Source organism: Saccopteryx bilineata, chromosome 12 (genome assembly GCF_036850765.1).
Source record: "Saccopteryx bilineata isolate mSacBil1 chromosome 12, mSacBil1_pri_phased_curated, whole genome shotgun sequence".
Classification (NCBI taxonomy): Eukaryota; Metazoa; Chordata; class Mammalia; order Chiroptera; family Emballonuridae; genus Saccopteryx; species Saccopteryx bilineata.
In genome coordinates this window covers 2,893,104-2,915,515 of record NC_089501.1, presented here as the reverse complement: position 1 = coordinate 2,915,515, position 22,412 = coordinate 2,893,104, and the positions used below count along the sequence as shown (strand labels likewise).

Genomic DNA, 22,412 nt, shown 5'->3' with positions numbered 1-22,412 from the left:
CTCATATGTTGATTCCTGCATTTTTCCTCAAGTCTGAACCTGGAGGACATGGCTGAAGTATACATGTATTATTTAATTATTATTACTCTCACTAAATGTAGTTTTTCTGTTGTCTGGGGTGCTTTCCATTGATGGAAATCATAAATGTGGCTTAAGTTCATTTGTATCAGGATCCGTGGTAGGATGTTAGGAGTCTAAGGTCATGTGGATGGTAGTGGCAGTGGAAGTAATTTTGAGGGAAGTGATCTCCAAGTATCAACATCCAAATACTAAAGCAGATGAAAATTGAGACATGAGAAAGATTTAAGGAATGTGTAAGTAAGATACAGACCAAAGTAAAACAATAGAAACCCAAATTCACTCTTACATAGTTTATGTATTCCTCAAATAACCCCCAGGACTGTTTGATTCCTACATGATGTAGTGCTCTCATCCCCCAGTGTTCTCGTTAATTAAATAACCAGCATAGTATTTATCATGAGATTACAGAGTTTGGTATTTACTGATTCCCTCCTAAAACAGCCCCAGACAAGGTGACTCCTTGCTGCTCTCTCTACAACCTATGATATATGTTCCTTTTGAATTCCTATTAGAGTTTACTAAAAGACTTTGTGGTCCCAATTCTGATTTTTGAATTTCAATGTGTAGAATTAAGTTCCTCTTTGGAACCTGACCAGATGGTGGCACAGTTGATACGGCATCGACATGGGATGCTGAGAAACCAGGTTCAAAACCCCAAGGTCCCCAGCTTGAGCATGGGCTCATCCAGCTTGAGCATGGGCTCACCAGCTTGTGCGCGGGGTTGCCAGACTGAGCCTGGATCATACACAGGATCCTATGGTTGCTGGCTTGAGCCCAAAGGTCACTGCACTGACTTGAAGCCTATGGTCACTGGCTCAGCTGGAGCCCCTCAGTCAAGGCACATATGAGAAAGCAATCTGTGAACAACTAAGGTGCCGCAACTATGAGTTGATGCTTCTTACCTCTCTCCCCTCCTGTCTCTTTCTCTCACTTTAAAAAAAAAAAAGTTTCTCTTTGGAATGTGATACCAAAATTAAAAATTAGCTTTAAATCAGAATGTGGATAAAGCTGTGATTTTTTTTTCTTCTTCTTTTTTTTTTAAATGGCTTCAAAAGCTGTGATTTAAAAAAAAAAAATAGCTCTGGCCCATTGAGTCAGTAGTAGAGCCTTGGCCCAGCATGTGGATGTCCCAGGTTCAATTCCCAGTTAGGGCATACAGATGGAACCATCTGCTTCTCCACCCCTCTGCCTTCTCTCTCTCTCTCTCTCTCTCTCTCTCTCTCTCTCTCTCTCTCTCTCTTCCCATCTTGTAGCCATGGCTCAATTGGTTCCAGTAAGTTGGGCCTGGGCGCTGAGGATGGCTCCGAGGAGCCTCTGCCTCAGGTGCTAAAACTAGCTCAGTTACCAAGCAATTGAGCAACAGCCCTACATAGGCAGAGCATCACCCTATAGGGTGCTTGCGGGGTGGATCACAGTCAGGGCACATGCAGGAGTCTGTCTCTCTGCCTCCCCTCCTCTCACTTAATAATAATAAAAAAAAGTTAAATTTTCTTTGGAAAACATGAAGCGCTGGTTGTTTTTTCTTTGTTTGTTTTGTATTTTTCTGAAGTGAGAAGCGGAGAGGCAGACAGACAGACTCCTGCATGCACCCAACCCAGATCCATCCAGCATGCCCACTAGGGGGCGATGCTCTGCCCATCTGGGGCATCGCTCTGTTGCAACCAGAGCCATTCTAGCACCTGAGGTGGAGGCCATGGAGCCATCCTCAGTGCCCAAGCCAACTTTGCTCCAATGGAGCCTTGGCTGCAGGAGGGGAAGAGAGAGACAGAGAGAAAGGAAAGGGGGAAGGGTGGAGAAGCAGATGGTTGCTTCTCCTGTGTGCCCTGGCCAGGAATTGAACCCAGGACTTCATACGCTGGGCTGATGCTCTACTGCTGAGCCAACCATCCAGGGCCAGCACTGTTTGTTGTTGAAGCTTCAATTTAATGTGATTCTTATTGTGTGTTTTGCATGTGAATTCATGTAATTGAGAAAAGAAGTAAAAATTCTCTTATTTCTTTCTCTTATCTCTGCCCAAGTAAGATACTTAGTTAAGATCAGTAAAATTTTATCCTATCAGAGTCATGCAAATAATAAGTTACTCTAAGAAGGAATTCATTTTATGTTGTTTGCAATACATTTCACATTTTGTCATATAATAGAAAGGTTTTAATTGTAGCTTTTCCTTTTGTACCATCTTGCCATTCAAAAGCTGACAAGACCTTTCAGTTGACACACCATCAGCTAGAATTCTGGAGTGGGATGGGACTTGGGAGGCAGCATTGTTCCACCTCCCACATCTGCTAAGAGTTTCATTCAGTGGTGGGACTCAGCCAGTTCGCACCAGTTAGACAGAAATGATACCCAATTTTTTGTTGAGTTCAGCAAACCGGTTGTTAAAATGGCACTTGTAATGAGAGTTCTCTCTAAGGTGGGCGCCTGGGCAGCCGCCCAGTGTGGAAATCACAAATTTACATTCCTTACTCTTTTTTAACGTTCTTCTGCACAACAGCGTATTCTAAGTACCTGTAGTAATATTCATTCCATCCATAGGTGAAAAAAAATTTGATGGAACTATGCTTGTAATATTTATTTATTCATTTCATAAAACTTATGCCTTTGATGAAATAATACATTTTAATTCCCTTGCGTTTGTTACTTCAGTAAATAAACATATAAAGAGAAAAAGTGCCAAACAACCAGGGGTGACAATCTGTCATTGGAAATATCTTAAATAACAGTTTTGTTGTTTTTTGTCAGGTTTTATTTAATACTTTTTCATTAATATTTTAAAACTCTTGTAAAATAATCTAGTTTTGTGTACCTCTTTTATTTTTTTATTTTAGTATTAACTGCATGAAATAATAAACTACCTTTCGGTGTATCTTTTTTTATACTTAAAATGGTCATTAGGGCAGAGAACTGGTTGTTAAGTTATTTGAATCCCACCACTGGTTTCATTCGTACTTTCTCTAACACGGTCATCTAGGCACTAAGGACTTCAATCAATAGGGAGCTCACAACTTGTCAAAGTAATGATTCTGTTGTTAGATAACTCTAGTCATTTGAAAGCTGCTTTTTATTTGTAATTGAAATTTGCCTCCCAGAACTTCACCTGTCTTGCTCTTTGTTCTGTCCCCTGAATCATACAGAACAAGACTGCCCCTCCTTCCATTTAATTGCTTTACATATTTGAAGATAGCTTTCATAATTTCCTTTAACCTTTTCCTCGAGGGTAAGCATTTCTTTAGATGACATGTTGCCGAATGTCTCTTCATCCTAACACTGGACCCAGTCTATGTCCAGTGCCCTCTCACACTTGGCAGTGGTGCCCAGGACTGAATATGGTTTTCTGAACATGAATTGACTATCAAAAAGTGTGACGTGACCATCCCCGCCTGTGTTTTGGAGATGGACATCTGTTGATGCTGCCAAAGTTTGCATTTGCTTTTTTTAAAATCTATATTATAGTCTTGAATTATTTGAGGAATGTAGTTATCAAAGATTCTCAACATTTTTTAATGAGTCACTGTCAAACTGAGGCTTACACTTTTACCATTAAGTTTTGAAACCTTACAGTTATCTCTATTACATTTCATCAGGCTAGTATCAGTCTATTGTTCAACATGTCAAACCCATTAAAATTGTGATGCTATCCATGTGTTAGCTCTCTCTCTTGGCTGTATGACAGCTGAACATTAAAATTTAATATGTATCCCTTCTCCATCTTCATTCAAGGAGTGCATAGAACTGTGATAAGGGCTAGAAACCAAGTATTGAGTCCTATGGCACACCAGAGATTGCTTTTCTGCTCAATATAAATCCACTACTAACCATTTACATATTCCAACCCATACCACCATACTCTAATCCAGACCCCATTTCTCTATTTTATCCACAAAGAACTAAGTTTCCAAATTCTGAATATACTCTATTTCTACTACTTCTGAAGCCAACAGCCAAGTGGTCGTATCAAAAGGAAAATGAGAGTGTTCATTGTGACCTATCCTGGAACTGTAATCCACTGCCTATTTTTTAGAACCCACAAACCATCTATTTAATAACCTTTACTGGAATTTTGCCATAATTGTTCATAAGTTCATAGGTCTGTGTTCCAAAATGCACCTTTGTCTTCTTTTTTTTTTTTCTTTTGTCCTGTGTTGAAAGACATTAGTTGTTTAAATCTCTCCATCTCTACAAGATTAGTCTTTCAGTTAGCTGGGAAGGACCTTTATGTGCAACATAATTATGTCAACATAATTGGATGTAAAGGTGATTGGAATCTGGTGGAAGGGAAGAAGGTAGGAAGAAGGAAGGAAGGGAGGGAGGGAGGGAGGGAGGATATGATCCCCTGTTCACTGGCTTGAAGCTCAAGGTCTTGAAGCTCAAGGTCCCTGGCTTGAGCAAGGGGCCACTGGCTCTGCTGGAGGTCCTGGGTCAAGGCATGCATGAGAAACAATCACTTTAACTTTAAAGTGATGCAACTACGAGTTGATGTTTCTTATCTCTCTTCCTCTTTCTCTCTCTCTCTTTCTTTCAAGTGAGAGAGAAATACATGCCCACTTGAAAGAGAGAGAGAGAGAGAGAAAAGAAAAGAAAGAAAAGAAAAAAGAAAACTTTAATATATTGTTTTATACTCCCTTACTCTCTATTATTCACTTTCTTCAAAATAAAGTCTATTTTGTGTTTCAGATGAGTTTTAGCATCCCAATTTTCTCTAAACATTCTGTCCAGTTGGGCAAAACAAAACTTGTCTAGTGGAAGAAGCTGGGCGTGCAGAAGTGGAACCCCGGCTATTTCACAAGTTCCCTGTGCAGTCTTGGCCACGTCTCCCAGCCTCTCTCATCCCAGCTTCTTCTGCAAAATGAAGTGAGAAGATAAGATTGTGCTTAGGGTTTCTTCTGGGTCTTAAAGTCTTCCTCTGGTTTCATGGGAGAGAAGTGACTTCTGCCTCCACTCCTAAAGCTACTTATACCCCTTGGCAGGGGCTTGAGCTTTTGAACCAAATAGTTTTTTAGAGACATGCAATGATTTTCTCAAAAGTGTTTCATAAAGCAACATTTATCACTGAAAAGGTGTTCAGTAACATCTTTTAACAAATGTTAAATAATAGTGCACTTAACTTTAAATATTTTATATCCTCTCTGTCTGTTAATATCTTTAATTAGACCCTTTAGCAGGGGACTCAGACTTCATTTATTTCAGGTGATGCCACAATTTTACAGTTTACTCAGTTGAATTAATTAGAGATTTAATTATATTAGTGCCCTAAAGTGCTATATCAGGGAAATAAAACACAAGACTAAAAATTCACCTTTGGTGTGTGTATGTGTGTGTTATTTATCCTGCAGCTAAAATGTTTTTCAAGTCATAAGGACCAGTGCGGGCACAACAGCACTGCTAGCCACACCCTAATATGCAAAGTTCTATCTCTGCATTAATTTGGACTTTGCCCAGTGAAAATGTGGTGAAGGCAAATCTGGAAGGATTTTTTTAAATTGTGGTCTTTTCTCCTGCACCTATTAGAACCAACGTCATAGGTCTAGACCCTTTGTGTTCCACTTAACCCTTTTTGCTTTCATAACCCTCTAAAGGCTCTTCTTACAGGTGGTCCTGGGAGGTGGAGTTTCTCCCTGTGTCTCCAGCCCCCAAAACCTACCCAGGCCACATAGGTGCCCAACACATGCTGTTGAATTGAATTAGATCATTGCAAAGACAACTATTGCACATGTAGCTGAAACAGTATAAACCCAACACAACTAATTTTAAAATAAAGTTAGTCAAAATACATGCCCCAACTAGTGAGGTACTCCCAAATCAGGCTAATCATTGGAATGACCTAAGAAGCATTTGAAATCTTCCTAGATGAATCTTACCATCAGCCGTATTTAGGAACCCCAGCTTAATGTGTTTTTGTTGTTGTTGTTGTTGTTGTTGTTTTTTGTATTTTTTCTGAAGCTGGAAATGGGGAGGCAGTCAGACAGACTTCCGCATGCACCCAACCGGGATCCACCCGGCACGCCCACCAGGGGGTGATGCTCTGCCCATCCGGGGCATCACCAGAGCAACCAGAGCCAGTCTAGCACCTGAGGCAGAGGCCATGGAGCCATCCCCAGCGCCCGGGCCAACTTTGCTCCAATAGAGCCTTGGCTGCGGGAAGGAAAGAGAGAGACAGAGAGGGGGAGGAGTGGAGAAGCAGATGGGTGCTTCTCCTGTGTGCCCTGGCCGGGAATCAAACCCGGGACTTCCGCACGCCAGGCCGACGCTCTACCACTGAGCCAACCAGCCAGGGCTTAATGTGTTTTTTGTCACATTTATATACAAGGGACAAAATGGTCTTGTCAGGATAGACCCATTGCCTATTCTTATTTACAGAAAAGAATGAATTTCATTTATAGTCTATTAGTTATAACTAAAGGATTTCTTTTTTCTTTTTGTTTTTTTTATTCAGTGAGAGGAGGGGAGGCAGAGACAGACTTCCGCATGTGCCCCAACCAGGATCCACCCAGCAAGCCCACTAGGGGGCACTGTTCTGCCCATCTAGGGCATTGCTCAATGTAGCTCTTTTTAGTGCCTGAGGCAGAGGCCATGAAGCCATCCTCAGTACCTGGGGCCAATTTCCTCCAATGAGCCGTGGCTGCAGGAGGGAAAGAGAGAGAAGTGAGAGAGGGAGGGGTGGAGAAGCAGACAGGCGCTTCTCATGTGTGCCCTGACTGGGAACTGAACCCGGGACATCCACACACCTGGCCAATGTTCTACCACTGAGCCAACTGGCCATTTCTTTGAGCCAGTGGTTTGTGTAGTTGATGGAAGTGTTTACAGATGACTGTGAGGAACAATACCTTCCACAAAGGATTAGATTACTGATGAGTCTTTAAGTGGGCATTTTACACATGGAAGCTGTCAGTTCCCTTGATGTGCAAAGCCCTGTGAGCCCACGTCTGTGGAAAGAGCAAATTTATCTTCTAACTGGAAATAAAATAGTCATTGGGTGAGAGAATTAGCTCTTTAGAGATTTGAGGGAATTTCAGTGATGTTCTTCTGGGCACTATCTTGTCGTAATCTGAATTACCTTTCAGTGAACAAGGTTTATTAGAGTACCAAACTAAATGAAACAAAGAAATACAGAATGTAAAACATTGTACAGCACAGCCTGGCCCTTTCAAAACAGGAATGTCATAGGCGGAAAAAAGATTCAAGTGTCATAGCAAACAAATGCAATATGTAAACCAGGATTGACTATGGCTAGAACTAAAAAAAGCTAAAGACATTTTAGACCGGACCTGTGGTGGTGCAGTGGATAAAGCATTGACCTGGAATGCTGAGGTGCTGGTTCAAAACCCTGGACTTGCCTGGTCAAGGCATGTACAAGTAGCAACTACTACAAGTTGATGCTTCCCACTCCCTCCCCCCTTGTCTCTCTCTCTCTCTCAAATCAATAAAAATAAAACCTTAAAAAAAAACATTTTAGAGTGAACTGGGGAAATGTGTACATGGACTAGATATTTGATAATGTTTGAGGATTGTTGTGAGTTTTCCTAGTTGTGATCATGGTATTCCGGTTATGTCGGGATGTTCTTCTCTTAGCTGGTGCACGTCCAAACGAGGTGAAGCATCACACCTTCTGTGGTGCGTCCAGGGCAGGTCCTACCAGCTCAAAGCCTATCTCTAAATGTTCAAGAATTTTGTGATCCCACAACCCTTGGTAGCTTAAAAATCAATGATGGGAGTATTCATACCACAAAATTCTCCAAATGCTACAAACAGAGCTTTTTCCTCCCCTGGAGAGCTAATTTACCAGCATGCCACTGCCCCGGCTTATTTCCAAATGGTTTAGAAAACACACACACACACAAGTAGACAGAATAAAAATGGCAAAATACTAACTATTGTTGAATCTAGGTAAAATATATTCATTATTCTAGTCTAGGAGTTAGCAGACTTTTTCTATAAAAGCCAAAGTGTAAATATTTCAGGATTTGCAGGCCACACAGTCTCTGTGGCAGCTACGCAATGTTGCAGCTCTGCTACTGTGACGCAGAAGTGGCCAGACAATACTTAAATAAATAGGCATAGTTACATCTCTATAAAGCTTGATAAAAACAGGGCCAGCCCTGGCCAGGTAGCTCAGTTGACTAGAGCATCATCCCAATATGCGATGTTGTGGGTTGATCCCCAGTCAGGGCACATCCAAGAATCAACCAGTGAATCCATTAACAAGTGGAACACATATCAATCTCTCTCTCTCTTTCTCAGTTTCTCTCTCTCTAAAAATAATAAAAATAAAAAATAAAACAGGCCAGATTTGGTCCCAGGACCATAGTTTACCAACTCCTAGGCTGACTTTTCAACTTTTCTGTATGTTAAAAATATAATATATTTTTTTTTAATTTTTTTTTTTTTTTTTTTTACAGAGACAGAGAGAGAGTCAGAGAGAGGGATAGATAGGGACAGACAGACAGGAACAGAGAGATGAGAAGCATCAATCATTAGTTTTTCGTTGTGACACCTTAGTTGTTCATTGATTGCTTTCTCATAAGTGCCTTGACCGTGGGCCTTCAGCAGACAGAGTAACCCCTTGCTCAAGCTAGCGACCTTGGGACCAAGCTAGCGAGCCTTTGCTCAAACCAGATGAGCCCGCACTCAAGCTGGCGACCTCGGGGTCTCGAACCTGGGTTCTCCGCATCCCAGTCTGACACTCTATCCACTGCGCCACCACCTGGTCAGGCAATAATAAAATTTTTAATAAAGTTTAAATGTCATAGCCTGGTTTTCAGAGCTGTCCTTGACCCCCTAACACTTACCCCTGCAGGCTGTGTCACACCAATCTGCTTTTATCCCCTGAACACTACACTCTACTCATCTTGTGTTATTGCTTAATCTGTTCTCTTTTCCTATAAGTCCCTGGTTAACCCCCGACCCTGGCTTATCAACATTCTCAAGACATGTCTTAAAACCTACTTACTCTGTTGTTAACCACTGTCACTCCAATGAATTCAGTACAAAGGGTGGGGCAAATTACTCAGTCTGTAAGGCCTTCCTGCATCTCTTCTAATTAAAGTTGATCTCTCATTTTTCTGATTATCTGTCGTCCTATATTTGTACCTTGGTTTTGCTGCTTTTCATAGTATGCCTATAATTAGTACCTGCTCTATAAAATAGGGAAGGATCATTGCAGTCTTAACACATAATAGGTACCCAATTAATATTTCCAAATTGAAATCCAGTCATACAGATATCCATATGCCTGCAGGTTCCAACCTAGAAGTCTAGAATAGAGAATGTTTTTGGCCTGTCTAATTTAGATTAAGGGTATTAAAGATAATGAATATATAGAGCTTTTTTTTTTTATCTTTAAGGCTGGTCTGACTCAAGTCCAGCTACTTTTTTTTTTCTTTTTCTTTCTTTTTTTATTAAATGAGAGGTGGGGAGGCAGACAGACTCCCACATGTGCCTCAACGGAGATCCACCCAGCAAGCCCCCTATGGGGCAATGCTCTGTTCATCTGAGGGCACTCCTCCACTGCTCAGCAACTGAGCTATTTTCGTACCTGAGGTAAGGCCATGGTGCCATCCTCGGTGCCCAGAGCCAACTTGCTTGAATGAACCATGACTGAAGGAGGGGGAGAGAAAGAGAGATAGGGGAGGGAGAGTGGTGGAGAAGCAGATAGTCGCTTCTCCTGTGTGCCCAGACCAGGAATTGAACTCGGGACTTTCATACACCGGGCTAAAGCTCTACCACTAAGCCAACCAGCCAGGGCCAAGTTCAGCTACTTTTGAGGTTGTTGTTTGTACATCAAACTAAAATAGACTTGATCTTGCTAGATGGAGTGGCTATCTTGGCAGTGGCTAAGGGCTTAAGAAGGAAGAAGACTTAAGTGGTTCTGAACATCTGTAGTGTTTCAGCACCATCAAGCACTCTGCGGCCTCATGTAGTCCTCCCAGCAGCCCTCCTAGGGACTGATATTATCTCCATTTAGAACTCAGAGCAGTTAAATTAAAGCTGGAATGGGAGTTTGCATCTGGCTGCCTCTGACACCCAGCACTATTTTAGCGTCTTCACACATTCAGTGATTGGCAAGAGACCAGGGAACCCTACGTTGCCAGAGTCCCCAAGTTCACGTGCAGGGTGGAAATATCCGTGGAGTGCCGAGAGTCTGGTGGAGCATAGTATTAAGTGCTGTTGAGCTTGACCGCTGTCCCTCTGTAATCTTGGGTGGGCCACTGAGCTTCTCTAGACCTCTGTTCTGTCATCTCTTATAACTAGAGGAATAACACAGGTTATTTCACTTATTCTCTTACATTTCATGGATTAAGCAGTATCTTAAAGTCTAATAGAGAAAGAGATGGGTGAATGAAGAATTAAAATACAACCTGTATAATAATTCTGGACTGCAAATATGTGGTATATACTGCAGTCACGCCGAGGAGTGGCACCTAGCCCCTTAGGGCTGTCATCCTAGCTGAGTGCATTCCACCCAAGTGGACTTTGGGAGTTTGACAGCGTAAATGAGGACAGGTATAGGGGAGATGAGAGCTGCAAATAGTTTCCCCAACTGCCTGAGTAAAGGAGGAAACAGATGGAGTGCCCAGGGCGCAGAACTGGAAGACTCTTAGGAGGTGATTGCAAAAAATAACCCAGGTGAGAGATGATGAGAGCCTGAACTATTGTAGTGGCAATGGGAATAAAGAAGGGAGGATAAATTTGAGAGTTTTAAAGGACTCAGAATGGCTAGGACTTAGTGGCTGTGTCAGTCAAGGTGGCTACAGACACCTTCCCAGTCTCTGTGGCTTCAAACAGCTGAGGTGTGCGTTTTGCCCACACTACATGCCCCGTTCACACTGGAGAGGCACTGTGGTGGCTCATCGTGGCTGCTCTGGGGTCCAGGCTGAGGAGTGTCTCCAGTGTGGCTGGTTGATGTGGCAGAAGGGAAGCTCTGGAGGGGCTCACACGGACAATTAAATGCAGCAGCCCCGAAGTGACATGCATCATGGCCATGAACTAGAACTTGTCACTTGACCCCACCCAATCTCCGGGAGCCAGAAATTGCAGTCATGGGTCAATAACACTGGTACTGCCATGCTGCCTGCTGGGTATGAAAGACGAAGTGGACTCCGGGGTCCTCACTTAGGGAGTTAGGCGGACATTGGAGGTTAGAGGTTGAAATCGGAACAAGGGGAAGGCAGACAGACCAAATCATTACAAATCTCCTTCAGCCCTGAAGTGTAACTGTTTATTGGAAATCAAGTCCGTTTGTTGGTGTGAGTTCACTTTGTCAGGGATAGTCAACTTTTTTATACCTACCACCCACTTTTGTATCTTTGTTAGTAGTAAAATTTTCTAACTGCCCACCCGTTCCACAGTAATGGTGATTTATAACAGTGGTCCCCAACCCCCAGGCCGCAGACCGGTACCGGTCCATGGGCCATTTGGTACCGGTCTGCAGAGAAAGAATAAATAACGTACATATTTTTGTTTTATTTATATTTAAGTCTGAACGATGTTTTATTTTTAAAAAATGACCAGATTCCCTCTGTTACATCCGTCTAAGACTCACTCTTGACGCTTGTCTCGGTCACATCATATATTTATTCATCCCACCCTAAAGGCCTGTCTGTGAAAATATTTTCTGACATTAAACTGGCCCATGGCCCAAAAAAGGTTGGGGACCACTGATTTATAAAGTAGGGAAGTAACTTTACTTTATAAAATTTATAAAGCAAAGTTAAAGCATATAATAATAATTACTTACCAAGTACTTTATGTCAGATTTTTGCTAAGTTTGGCAGAATAGATCTTTATAAAACAACTTACTATAGTTAAATCTATCTTTTTATTTATACTTTGGTTGCTCCGCTACCGCCCACCATGGAAGCTGGAACACCTGCTAGTGGGCTGTAGGGACCAGGTTGACTACCACTGTTCTATACAAAGAGTGTTTTAAATTCATTCTTCCAAGTCAGATAAAGGCTGTTAGTTTTAAAAACATAGTGTTTGTTTTTTACAATGTGGTATCCCTTTTGAATTTTCACATGGACTATTGTGTCAACATACAATGTAGAAAGAATTAGTCATTAACTAGGATATTAATGAAGCCCTCCTCACATAAGAATTATGAAGCTGCTGAATTCAAAATGCCGTCCACCTTCATTACGGGCACCCCCCAGTAGGGCACCATCCTAGATAGCAGGGGGTGGGAGTCCAAGGAGGTAATTAGGCTGATTAGAGCCTATTGTGCTTCTCCGGAGACTCGAGCAGCCCAGCAGCCATAGGAAATGTTAGGGCCTGGAGATCACTGGGGAATAATGTCCGCTTTATCTCAAAAGAATGTTGCAGAAACAGTGAATCTGTACTGGTTCTCCCCTTTTCTGTTTCCACCTCTCCTCCCCAAATTTAATTGTGGTACCTTAAAATCTGACTTTCATTGTGCATTTGTTTCTTAACAGTTGCGAGAAACAATCAAAGCTGGCAAAGGTGTGACTTCAGCTATTGACCTGTGTCGTTACCATGGAAACAAGGCACTGGAGGCCCTGGAGAGCTTCCCTCCCTCGGAGGCCAGATCTGCTTTAGAAAACATTGTGTTTGCTGTGACCAGATTTTCCTGACACCAAATTAAAAAGACACTCTAGTTCGTTAGCTGGGAAAACTCAGGAATGAGGTGATGCAGAGCGCTTCCATAATGAAATATCTAAATTTGCTAATGACTTTTAAAACATACACATTTTTTTTTGTCCTTTTATCATGTTACTAACTGAATACTGCCTTTTTTTGAATTGCTACAAACAAAATTAGAAGAAAAAAAGGTCAAGCAGTTTTCTCTTGTCACGCCAGAAGCACACTTGAGGCTGCAGTAGCAGAAATAATTAATGAGATTCGCTCCTGTGACCTCAGCAAATGGACAGGAAATAAGTCCTTATTGATTGGACCGAGCCAGGGATGGCGCCAGGGCGGTGGCCTGTGGTTTCCCTTCTCGAGAGGACGGAGCAAGCTGGAAGCGGCAGGTGTCAAGAGAAACATTATCAATGCCAGCAAGGGGGGGCTGTCAGATCAAAAACCAGTGACCAATTTGTCATAACACAGGGTAGTTCAGTGATCAAGAAAAAAATGTTTTGTCTTCTTGCAATTATGTCTCTGTATGTATGGATACAGTATGAATATACTTTGCGCTTCTTGGTTTTTCTATTTGGGGGTAATTGCTGGGGGAAAAAATGCCAAATATTTGAATTAAGAGATTAAAATATTATCAAATGTTAACTTGGTTGTAGTAGGAATTGCCTATTTTTCTTTCTTAAAGACCAGTTTTCTTTTCAAACACATTTCAAAAAACAAAACATTTTTTAAAAGCTGAACAAGATACTTTTTTTCAAGTCAAATGCATTTATTTGTAAATACCTTAGAGTAAAGAATCACTTTATTTTTTACAAGTTTTATATATATGTGTGTATATATATATAAATATATACATAATTGTCTTGAGGAATTCATTGGCAATGCTTTTTTAAACCTCAGAATGTCAGTTTTTGGTCTTGAGCCACAGACATCGGTTACAGAAAGAACATGAGCCATCCGCAGGCCTGCAATCGGACCCTGCCCCGTGCGGGTCACAGACGACCCGTGCGGTTTGCATGCATGCAATACGAGAACACCGTTGACAAGAAGGCTGAGTTTACATAAACGATCTCGAGTGAGGCTCAGCTACCTTTCTTCCTCATGTGGTGTAATTACAGCCCTATCTGGAGACAGCGAACACAGCAAACAGATTTTATTACCTTGTTCACTCAAACACTAAGTGAAGTTATTTTAGTTAAATTCCTCCCCACCCCGAAAGTTATAAAACCATTTGATCAAGGCCCAGCATGAGGCATTCAATGAAGAGAAAATACAGAGGTTGATGTATTATGAAATATTTTTAAGTATACTTGAAATATTATAATTGTGCAGTTTATGCTGCTACAACTTGAAGGACTATAGATTTAGCTTAAGAGAACACACTTCTGTTTGAAATGTTTTTTCTCACAGAAAGTGGCTTAATTAGTAACTATGGTTAGATGCTTTAGAGCCAACTAGGTTTTTAATCATTAACTTCCACAAAGGAGGAGTCACGCTTGGCACTGTGGGTGTGCGGGAAGAGAGGCGAGCTGCAGGTTCAGGAAGCAGAGGGCCGGGCACCATCAGACAAGGGCAAGGCCCGGGGCTCCTGATTTTGGTTTAGCAGCTGGTTTGCTTTGTTATCATAAGCAAGTCACTTCCCTCTGATCCTCAATTTCTTCATCCACACAATAAGGTTACATGACACAGTATATGAAGTCCTTTCTAGCTTTGCCTTATTTTCTCAATTTGCCATTGCTGACTGTCAGGATAGCAAAGATGCTATGTGAGATTCAAGGACAATGAAAGGTCACCCCCAAAGAGAGGCTCTGAAGGAATGCAGACTTCTTGCTAAGCAACCTCACAGGCGACCTCAAGTATTCCCAGCTCACCTGTGTATGACTTGTAACCCGGACTCCTGCTTCTTTCTGCTTTCCTGGGGCCTTTCCTAGTGCCCTCATGCTGAGTGGCAGAGCTCTGCTCTGCCCGCACAGGAGCCTTGCCTCTTCCCACGTCTTACTTAGCAGAGTTCTCACTTGCTCAGCATCGTGGTGTGCTCTGGTTAGACCTAACACATCAGTCAATTCACTCGAAGGTATTAAATACAGATAGTCTTTCTCCTGGCCCCTTCTTCAGGGATATTTATTTATTAACTTAAGTTCTGACAATCTAGGGAGAAATTCGAGGCACCAAGACATGCTTAATCATGCTTCTTGAGGCCTACCACCTGGGCATAGCCAAGGAATGATAGAATTGGTGACCTTAGAATGCCTCCTCCACCGCCACCCTCTCTGTCACTGTACCCCATCTGCAGTTCCTTGCTAGAGGGAAGATTCCGTCATTGAGCATCATCACGCCACCTTCCCTCTGCTCCTCCCAAACCTGCAAGTTGGCTCCTCCAAACCTCACTTCAGGTCCCTGAGCTCACCTGCACTCTACTCCCTATCAATTAAGTGTAACAGACTGCATTAGTGAGGGCCCCATGGTCAGGGCCTTAGCAAGTCCATCATGTTTGAATTCCATAAACACTCTCTGGAGGTAAATATCAGTCCCCAGGCACAGAGAGGACCGCCTCTGACTGGCTGGCTTTCCCCACCCCACCCCTCCCACCTCCGACTTGAGAGTCTTTCAAAGAATCCTTGTTGAACAAATGAGGTGTCTGACTGCACACCTCCAGGAGACACAGCCCACAGACAGTGGCCTTGCTGTGAAATTTGCAAGCTGTACCCCTGCAGGCCAACTGCCCAGAGCTCTTCACATTGCTAACAGTAAGGCCGGTGCTGTGCCATGCAGATTTGCATTGAATTCGGGCAGACCATAAAGGAACTGTGGAGCCAGAGGATGGTGAGCCATTCCTTTTATTAGAGTCTGGCAACGGCAGATGAGCAAGTAGGCAGGGCAAAGTGTCTGTCTGTCTCTCTCTCTCTCTCTCTTCTCTCAGGAATCATAAGCCAAACAGGCTGGAGGGGACAAAAAACCCCTCCTCTAGCAAACAATAACAAGCAACGGCCCCTCCCCATGGCGGCAGGCAATCCACAATATACAGTCTGCCGCCCTGAGGGCAAGCCCCTACAGCCTTACATAGACTACACACGGTGCTGCCCCGTGCTCATGTACCAATCAGCAAAGTACAAGGCGAACAAGCCTAACACACTTATAACACACTTGTTTGTCCAACACTAACCAAGACTTCCCCCTTGGCACCTGCAACCCGTCTCTGTACTGAGTCTTCCCCTCTGATGACCCTGCCTTTGTGTCTACCTGTTCCTTTTTTTTTTTTTTGGTGACAGAGACAGAGAGAGAGGGACAGACAGGAAGGGAGAAAGATGAGAAGTATCAATTCTTCCTTGCGGCACCTGAGTTGTTCCTTGATTGCTTTCTCACATGTGCCTTGACAGGGAGGGGGGGGCTACAGCAAATCGAGTAACCCCTTTCTCGAGCCAGTGACCTTGGGTCCAAGCTGGTGAGCTTTTGCTCAAACCAGATGAGCCTGCACTCAACCTGGCAACCTCGGGGTCTTCAACCTGGGTCGTCCACATCCCAGTCCGTTGCTCTATTCACTGCGCCACCGCCCGATCAGGTGTCTACCTGTTTCTTAATCCCACCTCTAGACATTCTTTTTTATTTTAATGTTTTATTGAACATTTTTTAAATAAAACATTGGTTATTTATTGGTGACCTAGGTTAATGAAACTATACAGGTTTCAGGTGTACAGTTCTACAACACATCATCTGTACACTGCACCATGTGTCCACCTCAAGTCTCCATCACCATTTATCCCCCTTTACCCTCCTTTGCCTCCGCTGCCCACTTGCCCCCTTTCCTCTTGTAATCCTCAAACTGTGGTCTGGGTCTGTGAGACGCATTCTTTTCTAAACATTTAAATTCTATTTCCTTAGGAACTACAAAGCAGTTTTCTGCCCAACTAAATCCTCTTCTTTTAAATTCCCCAAAGTAGAAAAACTTTTCTAGCATAAAATATAATATCAATTAAATATTGATTAGATAGCGATCAATTTGCCATTGAGGATTAGTTAAGGTGAAAGAAGATAAAGATTGTGTGCTTGTTATTAAACTTTGTTGTAAATTTTACATGATGATAACACTAAATCCCCTTCAGGCTTTCTTGCTTGTGTAATGTGGTTAACTAGTCACATATATTATCAATGACTTGTTTGCCTGGTCCAGGTCCCATTCTCCAATGTCTGGGACTATTCTGTCTATGCCAGTGTTGTTGCTATGCCCTAGGATACAGGTGACACCTCCACACTTGGGGTAAGAGACTTATGCCACCCGTTGAACTCAGATTACCAGAAAGTTATCTGAATAACTTTAGTAATCTGAGTATATGACCACCTTTCAAAACCTGACAAATTACTACAATGTAGATCTCTTTGGGCAAGCAAGTTTGGGAAAACTGTTTAATCAACCAAATTGCAACTAAAGGATTTTTTTATTTTCTTTAGACTCTAGCATATCAGCAGGTCAATCACTGATAAGGAAAACCCTGCTTTTCAGAAAATCCCTTTTTAAATTTTTTTTTTTTTTTTTTTTTTTTAGTTTCAAAAAATCCTCTCCTGCCTCTTCATTTGTCTTCCCTCAGAAATCCTATTGTTGAGATCACCTTTCTGACCAATAGAAGCTCTGGGATTTATCTTTAGACTCTGTAATGAGGCACCCAAAACACAAAAGGGCAACTATGGATTGGGTTAGTTTTCTAAGCCATTTATTTATTTTTTTTGTATTTTTCTGAAGCTGGAAACAGGGAGAGACAGTCAGACAGACTCCCGCATGCGCCCGACCAACCGGGATCCACCCGGCACGCCCACCAGGGGCGAAGCTCTGCCCACCAGGGGGCGATGCTCTGCCCCTCCGGGGCGTCGCTCTGCCGCGACCAGAGCCACTCTAGCGCCTGGGGCAGAGGCCAAGGAGCCATCCCCAGCGCCCGGGCCACCTTTGCTCCAATGGAGCCTTGGCTGCGGGAGGGGAAGAGAGAGACAGAGAGGAAGGAGGGGGGGGTGGAGAAGCAAATGGGCGCTTCTCCTATGTGCCCTGGCCGGGAATCGAACCTGGGTCCCCTGCACGCCAGGCCGACGCTCTACCGCTGAGCCAACTGGCCAGGGCCAGTTTTCTAAGCCATTTAAATGTGAGGACACAATTATCACTCCATCATTATCAATAGTTTCTACTATTGTTAATCATGTACTAGTAATAATCAGGTTATTTGCACCTTCTTTAAAAACAGAAAACAATCTAACAAGATAATCACTTACCTCTTTCTCTTGTCCTACCTTCAACCCTGGTCCCTTCTCCAGTTAACAGTTTTATTCTCTCAGAATGGGTCCTGCCTTTCCATTAAGGTGATACCATACTTCTAAAGGTGATCAAAAAAGGTGTCACATGTGGAGAGTCAAGAGGGGTCAAAACTGATAATGAGGTCTACCCCTCCCTTCAGCTCACCCCACCTAACCATGGAGTTCTGTTATGTGATGTGTTTGGCCACTGTTGGTGAAGGAATACATACCGGTATATATTTCTTTCTCTTCCATAGAAAGAGAAAGTTGGAAAGAGAAGGCCTGGAATAGAGTTGATACCTCTGTTCTGATGACAGCTGAAAGTCAGGGTCAACCTTAAGACTAGAAACAAGCATGTGAGTGTTAGTGATTCAAGAGGATCAGAGCTTTGAAATGGAAAGTTTCTCAGGGCTTTTATTTTCTCTCTCTCCCAGATTCATCCTCATGGAAGAACTACATTAGCTTTCTCTCTGTTATAAAGTAGTATATTTTAATCCACGGGTTACATAGAGACACCAAGGCCGGTTACAGAAGAAATTTTAGAAGGAGTTTTATTATTATTATCTGGCTAGCTACACGGGGCACAATCTCAAATCATGTAGTGCATAATACAGTTCTGAGCCTGCTTTTATACAAAAGCAAGTACTGGTTGGGATGCGTAAGGAGGGGCTTGTGATCCCTTTGTCTAGACTCTAGAGCAGGGGTCGGGAAACTTTTTGGCTGAGAGAGCCATGAACACCACATATTTTAAAATATAATTCCATGAGAGCCATACAACGACCAGTGTACGTTACGCATTATTCAATAAAAATTTGGTGTTTTCCCGGAGCACAGCTGTGATTGGCTCTAGCCACCCGTAACCATGAACATGAGTGGTAGGAAATGAATGGATTGTAATACATGAGAATGTTTTATATTTTTAACATAATTATTATTATTATCTTTTTTTTTTTTTTTTTTACAGAGACAGAGAGTGAGTCAGAGAGAAGGATAGACAGGGATAGACAGACAGGAACGGAGAGAGATGAGAAGCATCAATCATTAGTTTTTCATTGCACGTTGCAACACCTTAGTTGTTCGTTGATTGCTTTCTCATATGTGCCTTGACCGCGGGCCTTCAGCAGACCGAGTAGCCCCTTGTTGGAGCCAGCGACCTTGGGTTCAAGCTGGTGAGCTTTTGCTCAAACCAGATGAGCCCGTGCTCAAGCTGGCGACCTTGGGGTCTCGAACCTGGGTCCTCTGCATCCCAGTTCAACGCTCTTTCCACTGGGCCACCGCCTGGTCAGGCTAATTATTTTTTTATTAAAGATTTGTCTACGAGCCAGATGCAGCCACCAAAAGAGCCACATCTGGCTCACGAGCCATAGGTTCCCGACCCCTGCTCTAGAGGTATAGTTACTCTATGACTTTAGGGTGAGTCCGAGTATAGGAATTCTTGATTAAGGTAAACATTGTTTTCTAAGGTTTTCAGATAAATTCTATCTTCTTTGCTTGGGGTGGCAAGTGGCCCCAGGCACCCTTTCAGAGAATTCTAGGAATTAGCTTACTATGAGTAGATGACCCAGTTGCCCTTATAAGCCAGGAGGCTCCTGCATTCTTCTCTTTTCTTTCTCCACAGAAAGGAGGTGGTAAGAGGCCTGACTTCTCCTCTTTAAAATGGCATTGCTAATGCTCAGTTTTGCAGTTCCTTGGAGGCTTATCACATCTCAGCTCCATCTGCTCACTTCTGAGACTAGCAGTGGAGCCATTGCTTTCATCCTGTGAGCAAGTAAGTGCGATCGCCACTGCAAACCCATTCGGAATTGCTTAAATCTCACTTTTTAAAAACGTTTAAGTCGGGAGAAGAAAGACAGCGACGGAGTAGGTGGACATTCCAACTGCCACCTCCCAGGACCAGTTGGATTACAACTTAATTTAACAACAATCATCCTGAAAAACCAACTTTGGACTAAACTAAGAGGACTCTTTAACCAAGAATCACCAAAGAAGCCACACCGAGACTGGTAGGAAGGGTGGAGATGCAGAAAGGGCTGCCCAGCGGAGGCTAAAGGTTTGGAGGGACTCTCATGGTGGGGTGGGTTGCCTTGAGAAGCATGGGTCCTCAACCCAATGCCTGGAGCCCCAGCCTAGAGCCCCAGAGCCTAGAAGAGGAGCCCAGACAGCATTTAGCTGTGAAAAGAGCCGGGGTTCTGTCTGTGAGAAAGAAACACAGCTCTCGAATGCAGATTCCGTTTTAAAGGGCCCATGCAAAACACCACATTCATTCACAGCTACTTACCAAGGGCTCTGGTGGGGGAGAGTTGAGAGGACTGGAATTATAGGAGGAGAGTGTAAAGTTGGAGGCCCAGGGAGAGACACTGTGGGGGATGGCCACCCAGAACCCCTCTGCTGAGTCATTCTCCAGTTCTGCAGTTGCCATCTTTATGGGTGGAGCAGTCCCCCCTGAGTGGCATCAGCCTGGGGAAAAGCAGCTGCTCCGCCCTCTGGAGTCTCTCAGACCTGTCATGGCGATGGGTCGTTCTGAGAGCCAAGAATCAGGGGGCGCATCAGTGACTCAGTGTCTGGAGTTGAGACTGGAACTCCCCCCCCACACACACACTCTCCTGAGTTTCTGACTCATGCTTCCACCTCACAGGAGACTCAGTTGAAATTTGAAACTGTGGGTGGGCAGACCACACCTCTGGGTTTCAGAGACCACACCCACCAGACTCCTAGGGCCTCACCCTACAGAGTCTGTGAAAAGAGTCTGGACAGATTGACACCAGGGGCCAAGGGGCGGAACCATACCCACCACCCTTCCTAATCCCAGAATTACTGCAAGATCTAGACTCAGCAGAGGTTTATTCAGCTACTGAACCCATCAAGCAGCCAACAGACAGGCTGCATGAGGCGAGACTCAGGGAAGCTTGGCAGTTTGAGCGGATCAGAGTAAACCAGAGTGGGTAAAAGCCACCTAGGAGTGCAGCTAGGTATCTCCATGTACACCTGGGCCCAGCAGAGGCAGCCACAAACTCTGAATTGCTTGTAGCTCCAAAAAGGTTGCTGAGGACCAGTCATGGGCAGTGTCTCCCACTGGTCTGCACTGGGTTCCTGTTTGGCAGGCCCAGGGCTGGCACATCCAGGGCCAGCTGCAGAAAGCATCATTTCCGGACCTAACAACCTTTGATACAGTGATACTGTAAAGCCAGTAGCCGCAGCCACCATCACAGCCGCCTGACCCATGCAGGTTCGCATTAGATTTGGACAGTCAATAATGAAACAACGGAGCCAAGAACTAGTGGGCCATTATCTTTGATCCTAGCTTGCACCCAGTGGGCAAGTAAAAACACACACTGGGTTCCAAAACCCACTCATTCAGTGCTCACAAAGCTACTGACTTATCTGAGTTTCCTAGAATCAAAGGTTGCTAGCTCACCAGACTTATTCACCTCTGTTCCTCATCTCTTTCTCTCTGCACAAACTCTGCACAAACTGGCTTTTCCTTCAACACTCCACTATCTTGGCTGCTTCTCCTGGCCTCCTCCACATGGCCTTTCTCTGCTCTCTCTCCTAATACTAATCTCAGGAACCTAGAGAGAGCAAGCTCCCGGTCTGCCCCACTTTATAGTATAGAAACCAAAACCTTTAATCCAATATACAAACAAGGAAGTCTCTGATACACTTATCTGAGGCATAATGGGATTCCTCATGAGAATGCACCACCCCACATCAAAGAGGCTGGGAAAGGCTTAGTTCCAAAACCAAGCACAAGACTAAGGATCCTGCCTGCCCACAGCTCGCCCCCAACACACATTAATATAATCACACCCATCCCAAGCAAGAAGGGCAACCAATACCATCACCTGGGCAACAGGTTTCCACGTGGGCAGCACCATCTTTAATAAAGTGAGCATAATATATTTTATTTGCCCAACAGGTATCCTAATAAAAATCTCACACCTGGCCCAGCTGAGGCAAGTTCCACTCTCTGTGATCAGCACCAGCATAGCAGCTCATGTGCATTGGATAGGGTGGAACTTCACAGTCAGCTGGCCTGGGTGCTGGATATCTTGCCCTGTAGGGCTAGATTCCACAGGGGGAAGGGAGAGAGGCTTGGAGCATGGATATTTAAAATGTGAGTCCCTGTGAGTCTATTGTTGAATCTGATCAAGGGGCTTATCCACCTTCAGGAAGGGCACAGTCAGCCCCAGGAGAGGACTCTCTCAGTCTTCCTCCCTGAGACCGGGGTCTTAACAGCTGAAAGAACTTCTGCAGAGGGGACTGTTGGCCACACTCAGTCTGAACCTGCTGCTCATCTTGTTGAGGAAAAATAATTTGAGTATCCAGCAGTGGCTAAGGGATCAAGCTCTGGAGTAGGGGCCACATTCCCTGTACTGAGCTCCTGACCAAAAGACCCCTGAAGTAGGGGGTCCCACAAATGTTGTATTCACAACATCAACTGCCCTAACCCACCAAGTGTGTAACCTGTA

At 43.7% G+C, this 22,412-nt stretch overlaps 1 protein-coding gene across 1 annotated transcript in view; it reads left to right on the top strand.

Moving 5' to 3' along the window:
- PDSS2 (decaprenyl diphosphate synthase subunit 2) overlaps positions 1–13,314 on the top strand; it is a 298,179-nt gene extending 284,865 nt beyond the window's left edge. Inside the window, exon 8 of the mRNA XM_066248357.1 lies at positions 12,507–13,314. Within this exon, the coding sequence (XP_066104454.1) occupies positions 12,507–12,665 (159 nt within the window). The 3' untranslated portion in view covers positions 12,666–13,314. The remainder of the gene's footprint in view (positions 1–12,506) is intronic.
- The last annotated feature ends 9,098 nt before the right edge of the window (positions 13,315–22,412 follow it).